The 15,492-nt window shown below is 43.1% G+C and overlaps 2 protein-coding genes across 11 annotated transcripts in view; both read right to left on the bottom strand.

Moving 5' to 3' along the window:
- The window catches only part of cacna1bb (calcium channel, voltage-dependent, N type, alpha 1B subunit, b), a 148,778-nt gene extending 147,260 nt beyond the window's left edge, over nucleotides 1-1,518 (bottom strand). Inside the window, exons 1-2 of the mRNA XM_062554103.1 lie at nucleotides 1,389-1,518; nucleotides 695-983 (exon numbers count right to left, since the gene is read on the bottom strand). Of these exons, the coding sequence (XP_062410087.1) occupies nucleotides 695-983; nucleotides 1,389-1,452 (353 nt within the window). The 5' untranslated portion in view covers nucleotides 1,453-1,518. The remainder of the gene's footprint in view (nucleotides 1-694; nucleotides 984-1,388) is intronic.
- A 1,684-nt stretch (nucleotides 1,519-3,202) lies between these two features.
- The window catches only part of ehmt1b (euchromatic histone-lysine N-methyltransferase 1b), a 36,487-nt gene continuing 24,197 nt past the window's right edge, over nucleotides 3,203-15,492 (bottom strand). For all 10 annotated transcript variants that reach the window (XM_062553446.1, XM_062553453.1, XM_062553447.1 and 7 more), the window contains exons 15-27: nucleotides 15,332-15,438; nucleotides 14,649-14,771; nucleotides 11,490-11,591; nucleotides 10,810-10,914; nucleotides 10,305-10,459; nucleotides 9,735-9,902; nucleotides 8,720-8,864; nucleotides 8,466-8,543; nucleotides 7,943-8,058; nucleotides 7,581-7,667; nucleotides 7,359-7,437; nucleotides 5,711-5,886; nucleotides 3,203-5,167 (exon numbers count right to left, since the gene is read on the bottom strand). In XM_062553446.1, coding sequence (XP_062409430.1) covers nucleotides 4,996-5,167; nucleotides 5,711-5,886; nucleotides 7,359-7,437; nucleotides 7,581-7,667; nucleotides 7,943-8,058; nucleotides 8,466-8,543; nucleotides 8,720-8,864; nucleotides 9,735-9,902; nucleotides 10,305-10,459; nucleotides 10,810-10,914; nucleotides 11,490-11,591; nucleotides 14,649-14,771; nucleotides 15,332-15,438 — 1,613 coding nt within the window. In that variant the 3' untranslated portion in view covers nucleotides 3,203-4,995. The remainder of the gene's footprint in view (nucleotides 5,168-5,710; nucleotides 5,887-7,358; nucleotides 7,438-7,580; nucleotides 7,668-7,942; nucleotides 8,059-8,465; nucleotides 8,544-8,719; nucleotides 8,865-9,734; nucleotides 9,903-10,304; nucleotides 10,460-10,809; nucleotides 10,915-11,489; nucleotides 11,592-14,648; nucleotides 14,772-15,331; nucleotides 15,439-15,492) is intronic.

Consider the following 15,492-nt stretch of genomic DNA (forward strand, 5'->3'; position numbering starts at 1 on the left):
ACAGTAGGCCTAGAAAATGTAAAAAGGTAAGACTACACTAAGGAGAAAAGCAATAAAGAACAATGTCAATTCAATCAATAGCCTAACACTTGATAAAGTAAGTAAGCCAACATGTTAAACAGATATGCCTTTAGGCTTAAGACCCCCTTGAAAGACCCAAAGCTATCACAGGAACGGAGAGCACTCTTTTATGTCTATGAGGACACTGGGCAACTCATTCCAGGAACCACTGAGGAAAAGAGTCTAATCGTCACCGATAGCCTGTCATATGATATGAATAGCCTGATTTCAAATTTGACAAAAAACTGGTGCAATCAAACCAGCTTCCTGTATTCCTTATCATTTTTAAAAGATTGAGGCAGTTTTCATCAGTTCCATTAAAGCCTACTCTTGTCCTGTACATTAAGGCATGCGTCGTGACTATTGAAATGACCATTAATTAATGTGAAATCAATAGTTGGGTTACGTCATTCAACGGCTAACATAACGTTAGTTCACTGCAGGTCAAGCTAGCACCGCTGCCTTTCTTTGACGAGAACCTGTAAACAAATTAATTCATGTTTCCTTAGAAAAAGAAAGTAGGGGTTTTTTTTTTAGAGCTTCTAGGTTACATCCCAGATTGACAAGTGTACCTATGGTGTAGTAGAGTAAACTTGAGGTTAAAAAAAGGAGGGGAGAGGGGGTTATGGCCTACCTCCGAGACCATGGCGCGTCGATGTCCTCAGAGAAAGCCTCGTGCGCATCGACGATATTTGGAACATTTTTGCTATGGAATGACCCTTCAAGTTCATAAATCCTGTCGTAGTATAGTGGTTCGCCTTCGTCGGTGCTCACGTCAGACTCATCCAGGCTGTCGTTATTTTCACCGGGCCCAAACGTGGCGGTGCGTCTCTGTCTGTTGGATGTGTCGGTGCGAGCCCACGAACTGTACTCTGCGCCCAAGGTCAACATCCGCCAGGCACCAAATGTGGCTGACCTCACAGCTTCAATTAGAAAATCGAGACAGCATTAGCAGTATCCAGTATCTGAATACAAGTCATATGCACGTAACAAGGTCTGACTGACTAAAATAAAAAGTAAAATATGGATTAAGTGCGCTTATTAGCTCATTGGTAGACCTAATGAAATCTGTTCCATGCTTGCACAGGTGTTCTGAGTATGCTGCAGTTTTAGTCCTCTTTGGCACCATTCATACTTTCAACTTAATCAGATCACAGTTAATCAAATGAGAACAGTGGCAAAATTGTGGGGCATTTTCCCCCATTCATCACTACTGATTTGTCAAAAATGTGATTAGAAAAAAAAGGAAAAGTGTAAAGAAGATGATCTCTATGTAAGTAAGTAAGACTCAAGCACCTGTTTGGTGTGCTGAGTCACGCAATTCCTACCATAGACCACAGTGGATCTCCTCTCCGCCCATCTGGAGTGGGGAAGTGCCCTTCTCATTGCCATGGTAGCTTCACTGTTTGCGTCCCAGCGTTTAAAAACCTGCAGAGGACACCAGTTGGACAAGGCCAGTTGCTCCGTATATGTCCCTTTCCCTCATCTGTCTGGTCTGTCTACGTCCAAACTAATGAGCCAACCAAACAGGAGACGGCCCATGAATTTTCCCCCGAGGAATGCGGAGAAACAGTTTCCTGTCAGGGCTAGCTAAGAGCTTAATAATCATCATATCCGAAAGTTCTCTGTTCTCCTCTGGAGCTTTCATAGCAGTTTTATGGAACTCCTTTCTTTCTGGGTAATCAGGAAGGGAGCAATCATCATGCCGTTTATACAGAGGAAAAAAGGCCGAGCTGATACGCAATCAGAGATTTCCTGCTCTGCCCCTCTTTGTGCCACGTCTCTCCCCTCAGACAAATCTCAGGGCTTACAACATGGAGTTGTCGGTTGGAGTCTGTCCCTAATTGAAATGACTCTGCCACTAGCAGTGACCCTGGCAAGATGAAGTGACTCTATGTTTGTTCCCCTCAGCATCATGCACTTTAGGGAAAGCTTTTAGGCATCTCAGCATCTTCCATTGTGTCCTGCAACTGCGTCATGCTAGTGTGTGTCAGCAGGGGTCTGTGCCTGCCTGCCTGCGTGCACATATGCATGGATGTGCAGTGCTCACACCCCCTGCTGTGCATGAAAGATTTGTCCCCGATAACCCCATACTTTCTCCCGATCAAAAACAGCAATTCTTCGAGTTCAGAGTTTGAAATGCTTGTACTGATAGGAATGGATCATTCTGGATGATATTGAGGACTGATTAGTGCATATAGAAAATGTGCTCGTCAAGTCCACACTTACAATGACAGAGGCCACAAATCCATCCAACAAATCTAGCATGTAATCTGTGTAAGGAATTCTTAGACAGTCATCTGTGCACAGTATGACCACAGTTGTACTGACAAGATCTCAGTAACAGGCATCTACAGTGGGAAGAAAATGTATTTGATACCATGCTACATTAAAGTTGCCTAAAAAGAGGAATATAAAATCATCATTTGACAATTGATCTTAATGTCTTAATTCAAAAAAGGAAACCGCTAAATACACCAATTTTCTTTGTGATTGAAGAATGTATCATGAATAAATAAATGTTCTTCCTAAATGCTAGGGGGAAGGAAGTATTTGACCCCCTATGTAACCGTATGGGAATTTAACACATAGGGTTAACATAAGGGAGGCAGATTTTTATTTTTTAAGGCCAGTAGGCCTATTAGCCTGTTTGATTTGCATTGAGCTCAATGAACATCAAACAGGGTAATAAGTCTACTGGAAAAAGCACCAAGCCAATCTCTAGCTATGGTGAAGGGTATGTGATGATGTGGGGCTATTTTAATTCCAACGGCCAAGGGAACTTTATCAGGATTCATAATATCCTGGATCCATGAAATAGCTGGCCTTTAAAAATAAAAATCTGCCTGCCCCTATGTTAACACTACTGTATGTGTTAAATTCCCATAGGGTTACATAGGGGGTCAAATACTTCCTTCCCTTAGCATTTAAGGAAAACATTTATTTATTTACGATACATTCTTCAATCACAAAGAAAATTGGTGTCCTTGGCGGTTTGATTTTTACTAATTGTTTGAATTAAGGCATTAAGATCAATTGTCAAATGATGATTTTATATTCCTGTTTTAGCATGGTATCAAATACATGTGCTCCCCACTGTATTTTAAGAAACTACAATGCAAAAATGTAAACAGGCAATGAATGCAGTGGTCAACAGCATCCTTTTATTAGTAGTAAATTTATTGAAAAAGAAAGATACAACCAATCATGGAGCATCGTAAGTTTCACCATCCAGAAATATGTAACATAAAGAAAAAGTATTTTTATTTCTATTTTTGAATTTTTGTACTTACATCTCTGAGATTTGCACAAGGGACAATACTATACTAAGCACATTTAAAAATACGGAATAATAGGTTGACCAGCCACATGAAGTCATGAAACGGAAATGATACTGGCTAACTACATCTAATACAGTTAGAAAACTGGAGGTAAATGTAAAAAAAAAAGAAAACAAAAAACTTGACTTCATCTTATTTTACAACTCATATTCACTTCCTGTGAGCAATATAAAATAAACAAAACGAAAAAAAGAAAACTTTTTCAGCACCATTTTCTCTGTTCATGTGTGTCACCCAATCCTCCTGGTTTCTTGTAGCGATACGAATGCTCTGCTTACTTTTGCAAGTGTTCAGTAAACATGCCATCTTTTCATTGAACTGAACATAAAAGTGAAAACAATATTAATAATAAAAAAATCTCTTTTTAAATTTGTCATTATGGAATTATACAAAAGAGAGCAGATGTGTCAACACTCCAATCATTTCCAAGACAGATACATGCGAGAGGACCAGCGAGAAACGTATGAAATAGGGAGTCCAGGACACTGCACAACTGGAGAGCACATGTCAGCAAAGAGTAGGCCCAGCACTGCTCTCTGTTTTCCATCAGGAAAGACACCTGGCTGGATTAAACGGACCATGACCTTTGGGACCAGACAATAATTATGAGGATCCCACTGACGAAACGGGCATCTTGCCGCAGTGCAATGCAACAAATATGACAGAACTTACCGAGACAACATTTAATGGAAGAAAGAAAGAAAGAAAAAAAAAAACATTCCAATGGGCCCTCAAACACTCAATTCTGCCAGAAGTCCTTCGGCATTCATGTCTCCTCAAGTTCCTCTGAAGTGATTTCAACACAGCGACATCTTTCTCAGTACAAATAGTTCGGACGTGAACAACTGCTCCTCTCTGTTGACAGGTCAGTCAGCTGAATTGTGTGTGGACGTCCAGTGATTGACAGATGCTCTAAGACAACTGAGTGGTACCAGATAATGTGCTGTGGATGCACTGTGGGCACAAGTCATGCAGTCACTCTCGCATAAGCACTGTTTGTAGTTGTAGTATTCACAAAAGATCCAGCAGCATTTGACTCGATTACCCAGAAGGCTTCAGTCCAAAGGGGTGGCAGAGAAAGTATGGTTGAAGGATAATAATAACAATAAAAAAAAAGAACACTTACAGATTTAAAAACAAATCAGAATAAAAAGAGAAGGCTTTTTTTACACACTATTCGTATCACATTCCCCCTCATCTCCGTCTTCTGTTTCAACTATCTCTAAGATGTAGCCGCTGAAAGTACTTCCCGGCCCAAATGCATAATGTTTTTTTTAGCTTCCTCAGTCATGGCGCTCTGTACAGAACCCCAGCAAAACAAAGCCGGCTTGACTTTGACATTAGGTCCGACACGGGGGCTAGGGGGGGGGGGGGGGGGGAAGGGGGTTCACGTGTGCGTTTCTGTGTTCCTCCATGCTGGTGTGGAAGGGTGGGTGAGCAAGTCAGTGGAGTTTGGCTGGTAGAGAGGGTGGTGCTGGGATGGAGTGGATGGGGCAGGGTGGAGGGAGGTGAAGAGTGGGGGTGGGGGTGGGGGTGGGGTGGGCAGTGATGGCGATGTGTGCCCCAGCTAGGGGCACTCTGTGCGTGGGGAGGATCAGGAGGGGCTGGAGGGCGTGGTGGAGGAGCTGGTGTCGGGCAGGGCGCTGGGCTGCTGATCCGCCTGCCGCTGGGCAATGGCCGCCGCCGAGTACTTGCACTTGGTGGAGCCGCACTGACAGCTGAAGTCCTTGCCCTTGATGTCCCAGAAGTGCTCACCATAGTCAAAGCTAAGGAAGAAGAAAGGAAAATAACATGTGTTACAAAATAACAGACCAACTTATCATTCTTTTAACTGATTAAGAAAGACACAAATGAGACCGAAGGCTTTCTGAACAAACAAAGTACTTTTGATGACCTTGGTATCTTGTTACCTTGGGGAGCATTTACAATGATATACCTCTAGTGGGCAGTACTGAGGGCTCTAGCAGGTGGTGACACCACAGATAACTAAGATTACAGATAAAATTGGTGGTTGATTCACACTAAAATGATAACTTGACTTAACATTCTATTTTTAAATTCCGGTTTCAGTGCTTACTCTGTTATTATCTTTAAACAAGTATGAACGTGAACATGTTGTGGTACATGAGATATGTACATTGAGTATGTTATGGTAAGGTGACAACTTGCTTGATGGGGTATGGTGTTCTAGTTGTTCTGGTGTACGTTTAAACTAAGATAGAAAGTGCCGGTGTGGTGTGTGAGTGGTGCGGTGAGATGCAGTGCGATGAAGTGTGGTGAAAGAAGGGGCGTTGCACCCCTCTTCGTACCCCAGTTCTTCGCCAGCGCTGATCTTCTTGCTGGCAAAGAAAGCCACGCGGGGGAAGCGCAGGTCCTGGTGCGAGGTGAACACGCGGCACGGGAACAGGTTCGGCTCACACAAGTGATTGATGAAGCGGCTGATGTTGCCGTAGAAACGGGCATCTATACAGTACACATCCCCTACCTGCAAGGCAACAGGACATAATTACCAACACACACCAGATTGCGCTATAAATTGCAGATTGCGCTATTCAGTTGGGTATTAAACTATATCCAATGTCTACTGAAATGATATCGTACAAATACATGTTTTAACCGACTTTGTGACTAGACACTAGTTAGGACCTCAAATGGCACTATGCTGGAGGATAGTGTAAGGTACAGTATAGAGCACACTTAAGGTAGGATATGAAACGGTGGGCACATCAAACAGATCACTGAGAATAAACACAAAACATATCAAAGGAATAGCTTATTATTTTTCCAAATCCCCCTGAAGAGGAACATCAAGGGCTTGGCAGAATAAAAAGGAATTTGTGATAAGCTGTTAGACTGAGACCTGTTTGTGCAGCCCACCCTACACATACACATTCACAATGAGGCATGGCATGAGTGCTAAATCTTCAGACAAGCTTATGCTGCATTCCTGTTATGCCACTGAGTGTGTGTGTGTGTGAGTGTGTGTGTGTGTGTGTGTGTGTGTGTGTGTGTTTGTGTGTGCACTTGTCTGGTGTTTGTGCTATGCGGTGAAGTTAATTACCTGCGCTATACAGGTGATGTAATAAAGGTGTAGCTGGCATTTTCAGACATAATTAACACATCCCATGAAAACATGGACTGACACGTGTGGGATTGAAACCAAACCAAATGTTTGTGCTATGCTACTGTGGTGAGCCCGGTCAACTGGCCTAGCTACTCACAGGCTGAGGAAAGTTGGCACTTTTTAATTAGTTAAGTTGTCATCATCATTCAACCTTATATACCCACAAGCACCATACATTTCCCAAGTGAAACTTGGATTGATGTCTCTTTCAGGAAATACCACACTACCACAGTCGTGGTTTAAAACTCAATTACTGCCTAACCAGCAAAGCCACACGCTTGGAGTACTCTCAGCACTCTCTGAAGGCTCAGTAATTGTGCCACCTGCGGGTACGACTGCCTCTCACCAAGATGGAGGTCATCTCTCTCACACACACCCGCACACACACACACACACACACACATATCAAAAAACATCCACTGTCAATGACACGCATGTTTAAAAAAAAAAAAAAGGATTCCCTCTTGTCTTTCTTCCATGACAGCACCATTTAACAACATGAAGATCAGACACACAGTATTTATGGGGCTTGCTGAACTCTGGGTGGGCTCACCAGACCAGCGTCTGTAATCACCATAACAATCTGCTGGCTTTGTCGCTCATCATCCGGGCTCATTATGGGATATAGGGCATTAACTCAACTTCTTTTAGGAACACATGGATTGAGTAGTGAAACCTAACCTGAAGCAAAGACCTGCCTTGAGTAATTCAAAGCATCTGCTTTAAATCAACAAGGATTTAATTGAGATCTGAAGTGGCTTTGGTAAGGTTAGTTTCAGGTATGGTTTTATGTTTCGGTTAAACGTCAACGACAGTGTTGTGATAGTCAATACCTTGTTGTCCAAGCTGAACAAATAGGAGTCGTTTTCCCTCACATCAGCCTCTGCGTCAGAAATGATTTCCCCAACATATCTGCACGGGACAACAAAATTGACGGCAATCAGACATCCCAGTCACAGACAAAGAGCCCAAGAAGATGCAATGGCAGATGGAACAATTAACATAAGTGACAAAGCTAAATTCAGAGCATCAGCTAGAGGGAGGGAGTGACTCACTCGCAGACGAACGTGCCCTGGGGGATGTCCTGCAGCGCTTTTACCCCCCAGCCCATCAAACTGGTCCGGAACAGCTGCAGGCGTAACCTGAAAGGAAGACAATTGGAGATGAATGAATATCCTTCTAGTATGTACGAATGACTATCCTTTTAGTCATGTATCCTTCTAGACACATTAACACTGATGAGAGCCTTAGGTACACTGTTTAACTCTATGTTATGTCAGTGTTGGGCATTGCTGTGTGTATAGAACTGTGTGCTTTAGTCGTAGGGTCTTCTCAGTGATGTGTTCATATGACTGGGGGTGACCTTATTATACTGTGAGTGAGATATTCCTGACATGAGTATAGCAACAGTTGTTACCTTAGTCCATTTTGCACGACGCGGTTCTTGCATGTTCTCCAGCACGAGCAGGCATGGTTGCACTCAAAGATGAGTGGCGGTTCCTCAGTGCAGAACTCTGGCAGTAAGTGGCCCTCCTGGCGGGAGGGAGGAACATTGAAGTGTGAAGCCCTGCGGTTTCTACTACCTGAGGGCCAGCTGTTTCTTGAATTTGAATTTGATTATGTAGATGTGATTTTGATTATGAGACAGGTGACCTGTTCGTTTTCTCACACGTGCTATCTAGAATAAATAGCTTTTGCATAGGTGTGTTTACCTGTCCTTCACATGACTATACATCTTCGAAAGATGTATGAAGATGTTATATAGACTGTTTATTAAAACAACTAAAATCATCTTAATTATGCAATTCTTTGCCCAAAATAACCACCAGTCACAAATACCATGACACACCAAGTGGCCTGTTTTTTGTTGCACAAGAGTCAGAGGATGTAAAAAAATATTTTCTTGGCAACCCTTCCTTGGTCACAGCAGGAGTTCTTACCTTGTCATACCAACAGCGCAGACTGAGTTGCCCACACATACAGTTGGTTGAGGAACAGTCGTCTTTGCACACACAATACTGTCAACAGAAACAAAGAGAGAAATTTGCTTCCTAGTTCTATGTTCATGTGTAAAGTATGTGTTAATTCGACTTGTGCATACAAACAAAACTCTAGTTAAAATCTACTGCTTGGATTTGACTACATGTGTTATGTGTGTGAGTGGCTGTTAACGGTGTAGCAAACCCTTGCTTACCTGTAAGTGTGTAATGTTTTTGTCTATGTTCATTGGGGATGTAACACAGTTGTCAGGGATGTATTTGTAGTTGTCAGGGCAGGGCTCGCTGTCAATAGCGTTCACACACGGAACAGGTACAGCCTCATAACCTCGTGCTATGTCCCTGTAGACATGCAGTGCAATGGAGACACATTAACATACGCACATGAGATTAGAGGCAGAAAGAGAGATAGAAGGAAAGAAAAAAAGAAAGAAAAGAAATTCCATAAGACACTGCACTGGTAAGGCAATAACAGAAAACTGTTCAAGGACCCCTAAAAAGAACGCCATAAAAAGGGAAGCAGCAGAGAAAAAAACTAAGGGGAAAAGAGTAATCACAGTCTAGTGAAGGCACAAACAGACTCAAATTTTGTTTTTGTCGTCCATCCACTCCACCCCTTTTCTCATTACTCAATTTTATTACTTTGTACATATCACTGTGATGTGTGTTTGGATCATTGTCCCCCTTCATACACTTTGTCTTTTAATTTGATTTATAACATCAACTCCTGTCCAGGGACAACAGATGTAAATTATCCTTGTGGCTATAATCTGGCCCAATTGCATATTGTGCATTGTCCCTGTATAATAAATAGGATAAATAAATGAGCTAGCCAACTCTTAAGTGGACTAGTAAGACCCGCGGTCCTTGTTCTGGTCCCGCAGGGGAGGTAGCGGTAGCCTGGCTCCGCCTTCCTACGTGCTCCCGCTCAGTTTTCATTTCACCTCACGTTTGGTTCACGCTTGGCAATGCAAAGTGGCCAGACTCTCTGCACGTTATGAATGTACTACAGTAATTTCCTGCATATAAGCTGCATTGTGTATAAGCCGCAGGACAGTGTTTCATGCCAGTTAAAAGAAACAAAACCATATTAACTGCCCCCCTGTATTAACCTCAAAGCTGAAGAAATTTTGCAAAATCAATGTAGAAGCCGCGGCTAATAGTCGGGAAATTACGGTAGAGTATGGTAGGAGCAGGCTAAGGTAGCGGTACCTGTTGAGGAGCTTCTCTGAGGGCGTGGCCCGGCCGCCCCGGCTCTCCTTCAGCCGGCGGCTGTTCTGCAGCGTGCTCCACACCTTGGAGTTGTGGCTGCAGCACTCCAGCGGCGTCTCGCCCTCGCGGTTCTTCAGACTCACGTCTGACCCCCGAGACAAGAACATCCTGTGGAGGACCCAAGAGAACCCATTTAGAACGAGTGCCCCACTTCACGCGTCATCATTGGGCGATACCACAATGTGCTGTAATAAAGGCTGAAGTAAAATCAAATAATTAAAAAAAATCTCATAGATTCTCCAGAAGCACTCTTCTAACATCTAGTAACTGTAACCTCCTACCACTCTTATTCACAATACATCCAATAAGAATCTCTGAACAATCTAAACATTTGGTTCTGACTACATGACATTTGCCGTGCTACCAATAGGCCACAAAAAAAACAATAATGGAGGCAAGTCTTGCAAAAGGAAACATTGAAAGAAATCTCTTCTGGTTGCACATTAACTGTTTGTGCACAATGCTTTATAGTATATTTTCCAAGTTTCTGAAAAGCAGTGTTTGACTGACGTGACGCATTCGAGGCGGTTCTCCCGAGCAGCAATGTGCACTGGCGAGTCTCCGTGGATGTTGACTGCTTGCAGGTCACAGCGCCCCTCCAGAAAGATCTCGGCGATCTCCACGCAGCCAGAGAACGCTGCCCAGTGCAAACAGATGTTTTCCTCCTAAAACCAAAAGGTCACAGGGTAAGAGGTCAGGTTGTATCAGGATTCTCTTTGGTGGGGAAAATAGTGGGATTTCTCTCAATACATGGCTATAGAGAAGGGAAAAGTCCACAACTCTTCAGAACACTTCCTCTTTTCCTCCATATAGCAATAGTAGGAGCCACATTTAAGGCAAGCAGGTTCAAGACTGCCCAGCATGGAAATAACTCTTTAGGTCTGAATAGCCTTTTCCCTTAACTGGAAGCATCCACTGACTCACAAAAGAGGAAACATGATTAAAAGCATCAGAAAGACTTGAAGCGTTGTCAAAACCCTCAGCAGGCACATATGCCAGTGCCATTGGTATTAACCTTGTCTCTGATGTTGATGTCTGCTCCTTTGGAGAGCAGCAGCTTCACCAGTTCCACATGCCTGTACTCCGTGGCCCAGATCATCGCTGTCCAGCCTCCATCATCCTGAAATATTGTAATGAACATATTGCATCATGGGACACACCGTTATCTAAAGAATGCGCACAAAGAAGATATTGTTTGTTTTGAGTACATGTGCTCTTTTTGCAGTATTAGCACCTTGTTGTACCACCAATCTGAATACAGTAACACTGTTGATTCCATACTACTGGAATGTCACATTATTTACGTCCGAGAAGCTATGGAAAAGATGTATTCAGGCTTTTTTCAAGAAATTCCACTGTTGTGTTGAAAAACAAAGACCTTAAGTTAGAGGAGAAATCTGGCGAGATCTCGGTCTCTCAAGGTCACCGGCTAGTGGTACTGTATGTACGAAAACAATCTGTTTCAGCTAGCTCGAGTTGCTACAGCCAACAGCTACTGCATCCAGGCAGCTACAGTGCTAGACTCTGGGGGCATGTCTGTTAGTCCCTTTGTAAAACCAATGGTTTTCATTTTGTTTCGTACTGACATCACTCGGTGACCTTGAGAAATGTAGATCTATGTGAAAAGTCGTCGGATTTCTCCTTTAACTACATTAACACAGAAAGCATGTGACACAGAAAGTAGTAAGTACTGACCTGACAGTTGATGTCTATTAGACCAGTGCTCAGCAAGTGCTGCACAATCTCAAAATGCCCAAGTTTAGCAGCAAGGTGGAGACACGTAGAACCCTCAGCATCCTACAAGGACAAAATAAAACTCTTAAAAACACCAACAAATACAGTATACACTATTCACAAAAAAACATCACAGTCCTTTACTCACAAGGAGTCAAATATGACAAATCAGGTCATATACTATTTCGCATTTCATTGCGTGAAATAAGTGTTTGATCCCCTATCATTGAATTCTGGCTCCCACAGATTAGTCCTTTACTTCTAATCTCAATGCGTTATCTGTGTAAAAGACACCTGTCCACAGAATCAATCAGACTCCAACCTCTCAATCATGAGCAAGACCGAAGAGATGTTTAAAGGCACCAGGGACTGTAGACCTGCACAAGGCTGCAATGGGCTACAAGACCACTGACGATCATTCGATTCTCCGAAAATGGAAGAAACACAAAATTACAAACGTCAATATCCCTTGGTCTGGGGCTCCATGCAAGATCCCACCTTGTGGGGCATCAATGGTCATCAGTAAAGTGAAGGATCGGCCCAGAACTACACGGGAGGAGCAGCTGGACCACAGTCACCAAGAAAACCAACGGTAACACACTACACCGTAATGGGTCAAAATCCTGCAGCGCCCGTAAAGTCCCCCTGCTCAAGAAGGCAAATGTATGCAGGCCGGTCTGAAGTTTGCCAATGAACTGTGGGATACATTTTATACGTTTCTCATTGAATTAACTGTTTCAGTATAACTTACATATAATGAAATCTAGTTGCCATCCTTTACCTTAGCAATGGTAAGATAACCCCTGTGTTAGGCTAAACCCCCTCTGTAGCAATTGGAGATGATGGTGACCTCTTGGCACACAAACACAAACATGGTTTAGGTTGAGGAGTTCTTGTAAACATTCTTATCTCTGTTAATTGCCAGTTGGGTAATGAATCACTGGTAAGTGCATCTGGTGATTTTCCATATGTGTGTGTGTTAAAGGGATATTTTCATGGAACTACACTCTCATCTGGCGTAATAATCAAGGCAACTTGCAAACTACTGGCACTACTACTGCTTGTTGTCTATGGGGACTATTTTCAGATACTGCGTACGATATCACTGCGCCAATGGTAAGTTTGCAAGTTGCCTTGATTATTGCGCCAGATGAGAGTGTAGTTCCATGTCAAATCAGCCTAGAAAAACGCCAGGTTTCATTTTCAGTTGGTCTTATTGCACTTTCTAACTTGAGAGGACACACGTTTTAAATGGGAAAATTACCAGAAATATTAGTCACTTTTAAACATGAAGCTAGCAGGCGAGAAGCTAATGGTCTAATCCGATTCAATGATCTATGCTAGGCTGAAGCTAAAAGTTGTATCGCCAGACTCATAGAATGGCTGGATGAACGGGAACAAGGTAAATATCGGTTGTTTTGCTCGAGGGGAGGTGGGAAATGAGCGTATTTCCAAAAATGGCGGAATATCCCTTTAAGGATATAAGAACTGGCTTCACCCACAGTTGTGTGGGCTTGTTACTTTGACTTTGATGTGAGTAACATGTAACCTGACTTTCGCCAGATCCTGTAGTTCGCTGTCTGCTTCACACAAGGATCTGGGACTTCTCGATAGGAGATGTATTTCTGAAGGCGGGTCCTTGTAAAACATCCTCGCATATGATTTGATAAACCACTTGCCTGTCATCTTGAATGACGTGCTAGGCTTCCTCAAGTTCTTGCCAAACCCGGTCGGAAGAAGAGTAAAAACATCCTTGCCACCAACAAATGTCTTCAAAACTATTCTCTGAAAGAATGAATACTCGATAGATTCGACAAAACGGTTGAAATAGCAGAATCAATGTCAGCACAAGACTCCTCGCTGCGTGCCGCCATTGTTATTTGAATCAAACACTCGCTTCGGCGCTCCTGATTGGCTGCTCATTCTTTGATCACTGTGGCAGGGGTTTGGATTGCCCTCGCGTCCAGACCCTTGTGTGGAGCTCAGCGAAACGCCTCTGGTGGAGCATGGCGGAACTACAAGGGTCTGGCGAGAGTCAGGCTAAGTAACATGCTCCCGGTATCGTGAATAAAGCTGCAGTCTCACACCAGTTCAACAGAACACCTGCATAATTCAGAGAATGCTTGGGAGAAGGTGATGTGGTCAGATGAATCCAAAATCGAGCTCTTTGATATAAACGCGACTTGCAGGGTTTGGAGGAAGAGGAATTCTGACTATGACTCCAAGAACACCATCAGCACCGTCAAGCATGGCATTATGCTTTGGGAGTGTTGTACTGCTAAGGTCAACTTCACCCCATCGATGGATGGAAAGATGGATGGGGCAATGTACCATGAAATTCTGGGTGAATTCTCTCTGCCAGGACACTAAAAATGTCCAGCACAACAATGACCCAAAACATACAGCCAAGGCAACAAAGGAGAGACTCAAGAAGAAGCACATTAAGGTCATGGAGTGGCCTAGCCCGTCTCCAGACTTTAATCCTATAGAAAATCTGTGGAGGGAGCTGAAGCTTCGAGTTGCCAAGCGACAGCCTCGAAACCTTAAAGATTTGGATAGGATCTGCAAAGAGGAATGGTCCAAAACTCCTCCTGTGATGTGTGCAAACCTTGTAATCAACTACAAGACGTGCCTGATCTCTGTACTTGCCAACAAGGGTTTCTCCACCAAGTACTAAGTAATGTTTTTAAAGGGGATCAAATACCAAAATATATCTTTTTAAATGTGATTTTCTTTTTGATATTCTGTCTTGCTGTTAAAATAAACCTACCATTAAAATTCTAGACCACTAATATCTTTGTCAGTGGGCAAACTTCCAAAATCAGTGAGGGATCAAATAATTATTTCCTCCACTGTATGTAAATACAGTGGCCTTCAAATACATGCTAGTGACAGATGCTTGCACCCATGGGTTTTAGGTCCCTTGCTAGCATGCCTGCCTCCCAGTCTATGGCTTATCTGCATGATTGACAACTCGAATCAGGTTACATAAGCACTATGCAAACTAAGTTACATGGTCTATTTAGAGAATGCTGAATTGTCATACATGCTACTGATATATAGAATAATAATGTATTATTCTTGCCTAACTAATAGGTTTCAGCAGAGACCATGACCAACCTTATGTGTTACACTAGCCCCTGCCTTCAAGAGATAGCGCACAGTGTCCATGTGATTATTCTCACAGGCTTCCATCAGAGGGGTCCGTTGGTCATCATCACACATGTCAAGGTTAGCGCCCGCCTGCCAGACAAGAGAATCACAAATTACTCATGGGAATCACTCTACAGCATGAGTGCATGGGGGCCTCTCATTTGGTCTTTTATACACCCTCCCTTCTTTCCTCGATCCTCGTCCTCACTGATCTAGATAAAAAATGATGGGATGGACACAATGGGTTAGTCTATCCAATGTTAGTTATAGATCAGTGGGAGCCTTGAGGATCGAGCAACGAGCATCGAGGATCAAGGAGAGAGTTTGAGAGCCACTCCATGACAGAGGTACTGATTTTACTTCCCTCGCATGCAGTCCTACCACAGGATGGAATTACCACACCTGTCAAGGAGCTTTTAGAAGGAGCATTCTCATTCAGAAGAGTTAAGAAAAAGTTAAGGTACAGTAATTTCCTGCATATAAGCCACATTGACAGTGTTTTATGCAAGTTAAAAGAAACAAAACCATATTAACACCATATTAACTGCCCCCTGTATAAACCTCATAACTGAAGAAATTTTCCAAAATCAATGTGTAAGCCGCGGCTAATAGTCGGGAAATTACGGTAATGGGGATATTTGAGGCTCTACCTGGACCAGCAAGTGGCAGACTTCCTCGTGTCCAGCCTCAGCTGCCACATGAAGGGGTGTTCGCTTGGTCTGGTTCTCCATCTTAAAGTTTGGGTCAATGCCATCAACTGTTGGTCAGAAAAAATAACAAAACATCATGTTAACAATAATCCATCTGTGTC

Source organism: Sardina pilchardus, chromosome 14, assembly GCF_963854185.1.
Source record: "Sardina pilchardus chromosome 14, fSarPil1.1, whole genome shotgun sequence".
In the NCBI taxonomy this organism is placed as follows: domain Eukaryota; kingdom Metazoa; phylum Chordata; class Actinopteri; order Clupeiformes; family Clupeidae; genus Sardina; species Sardina pilchardus.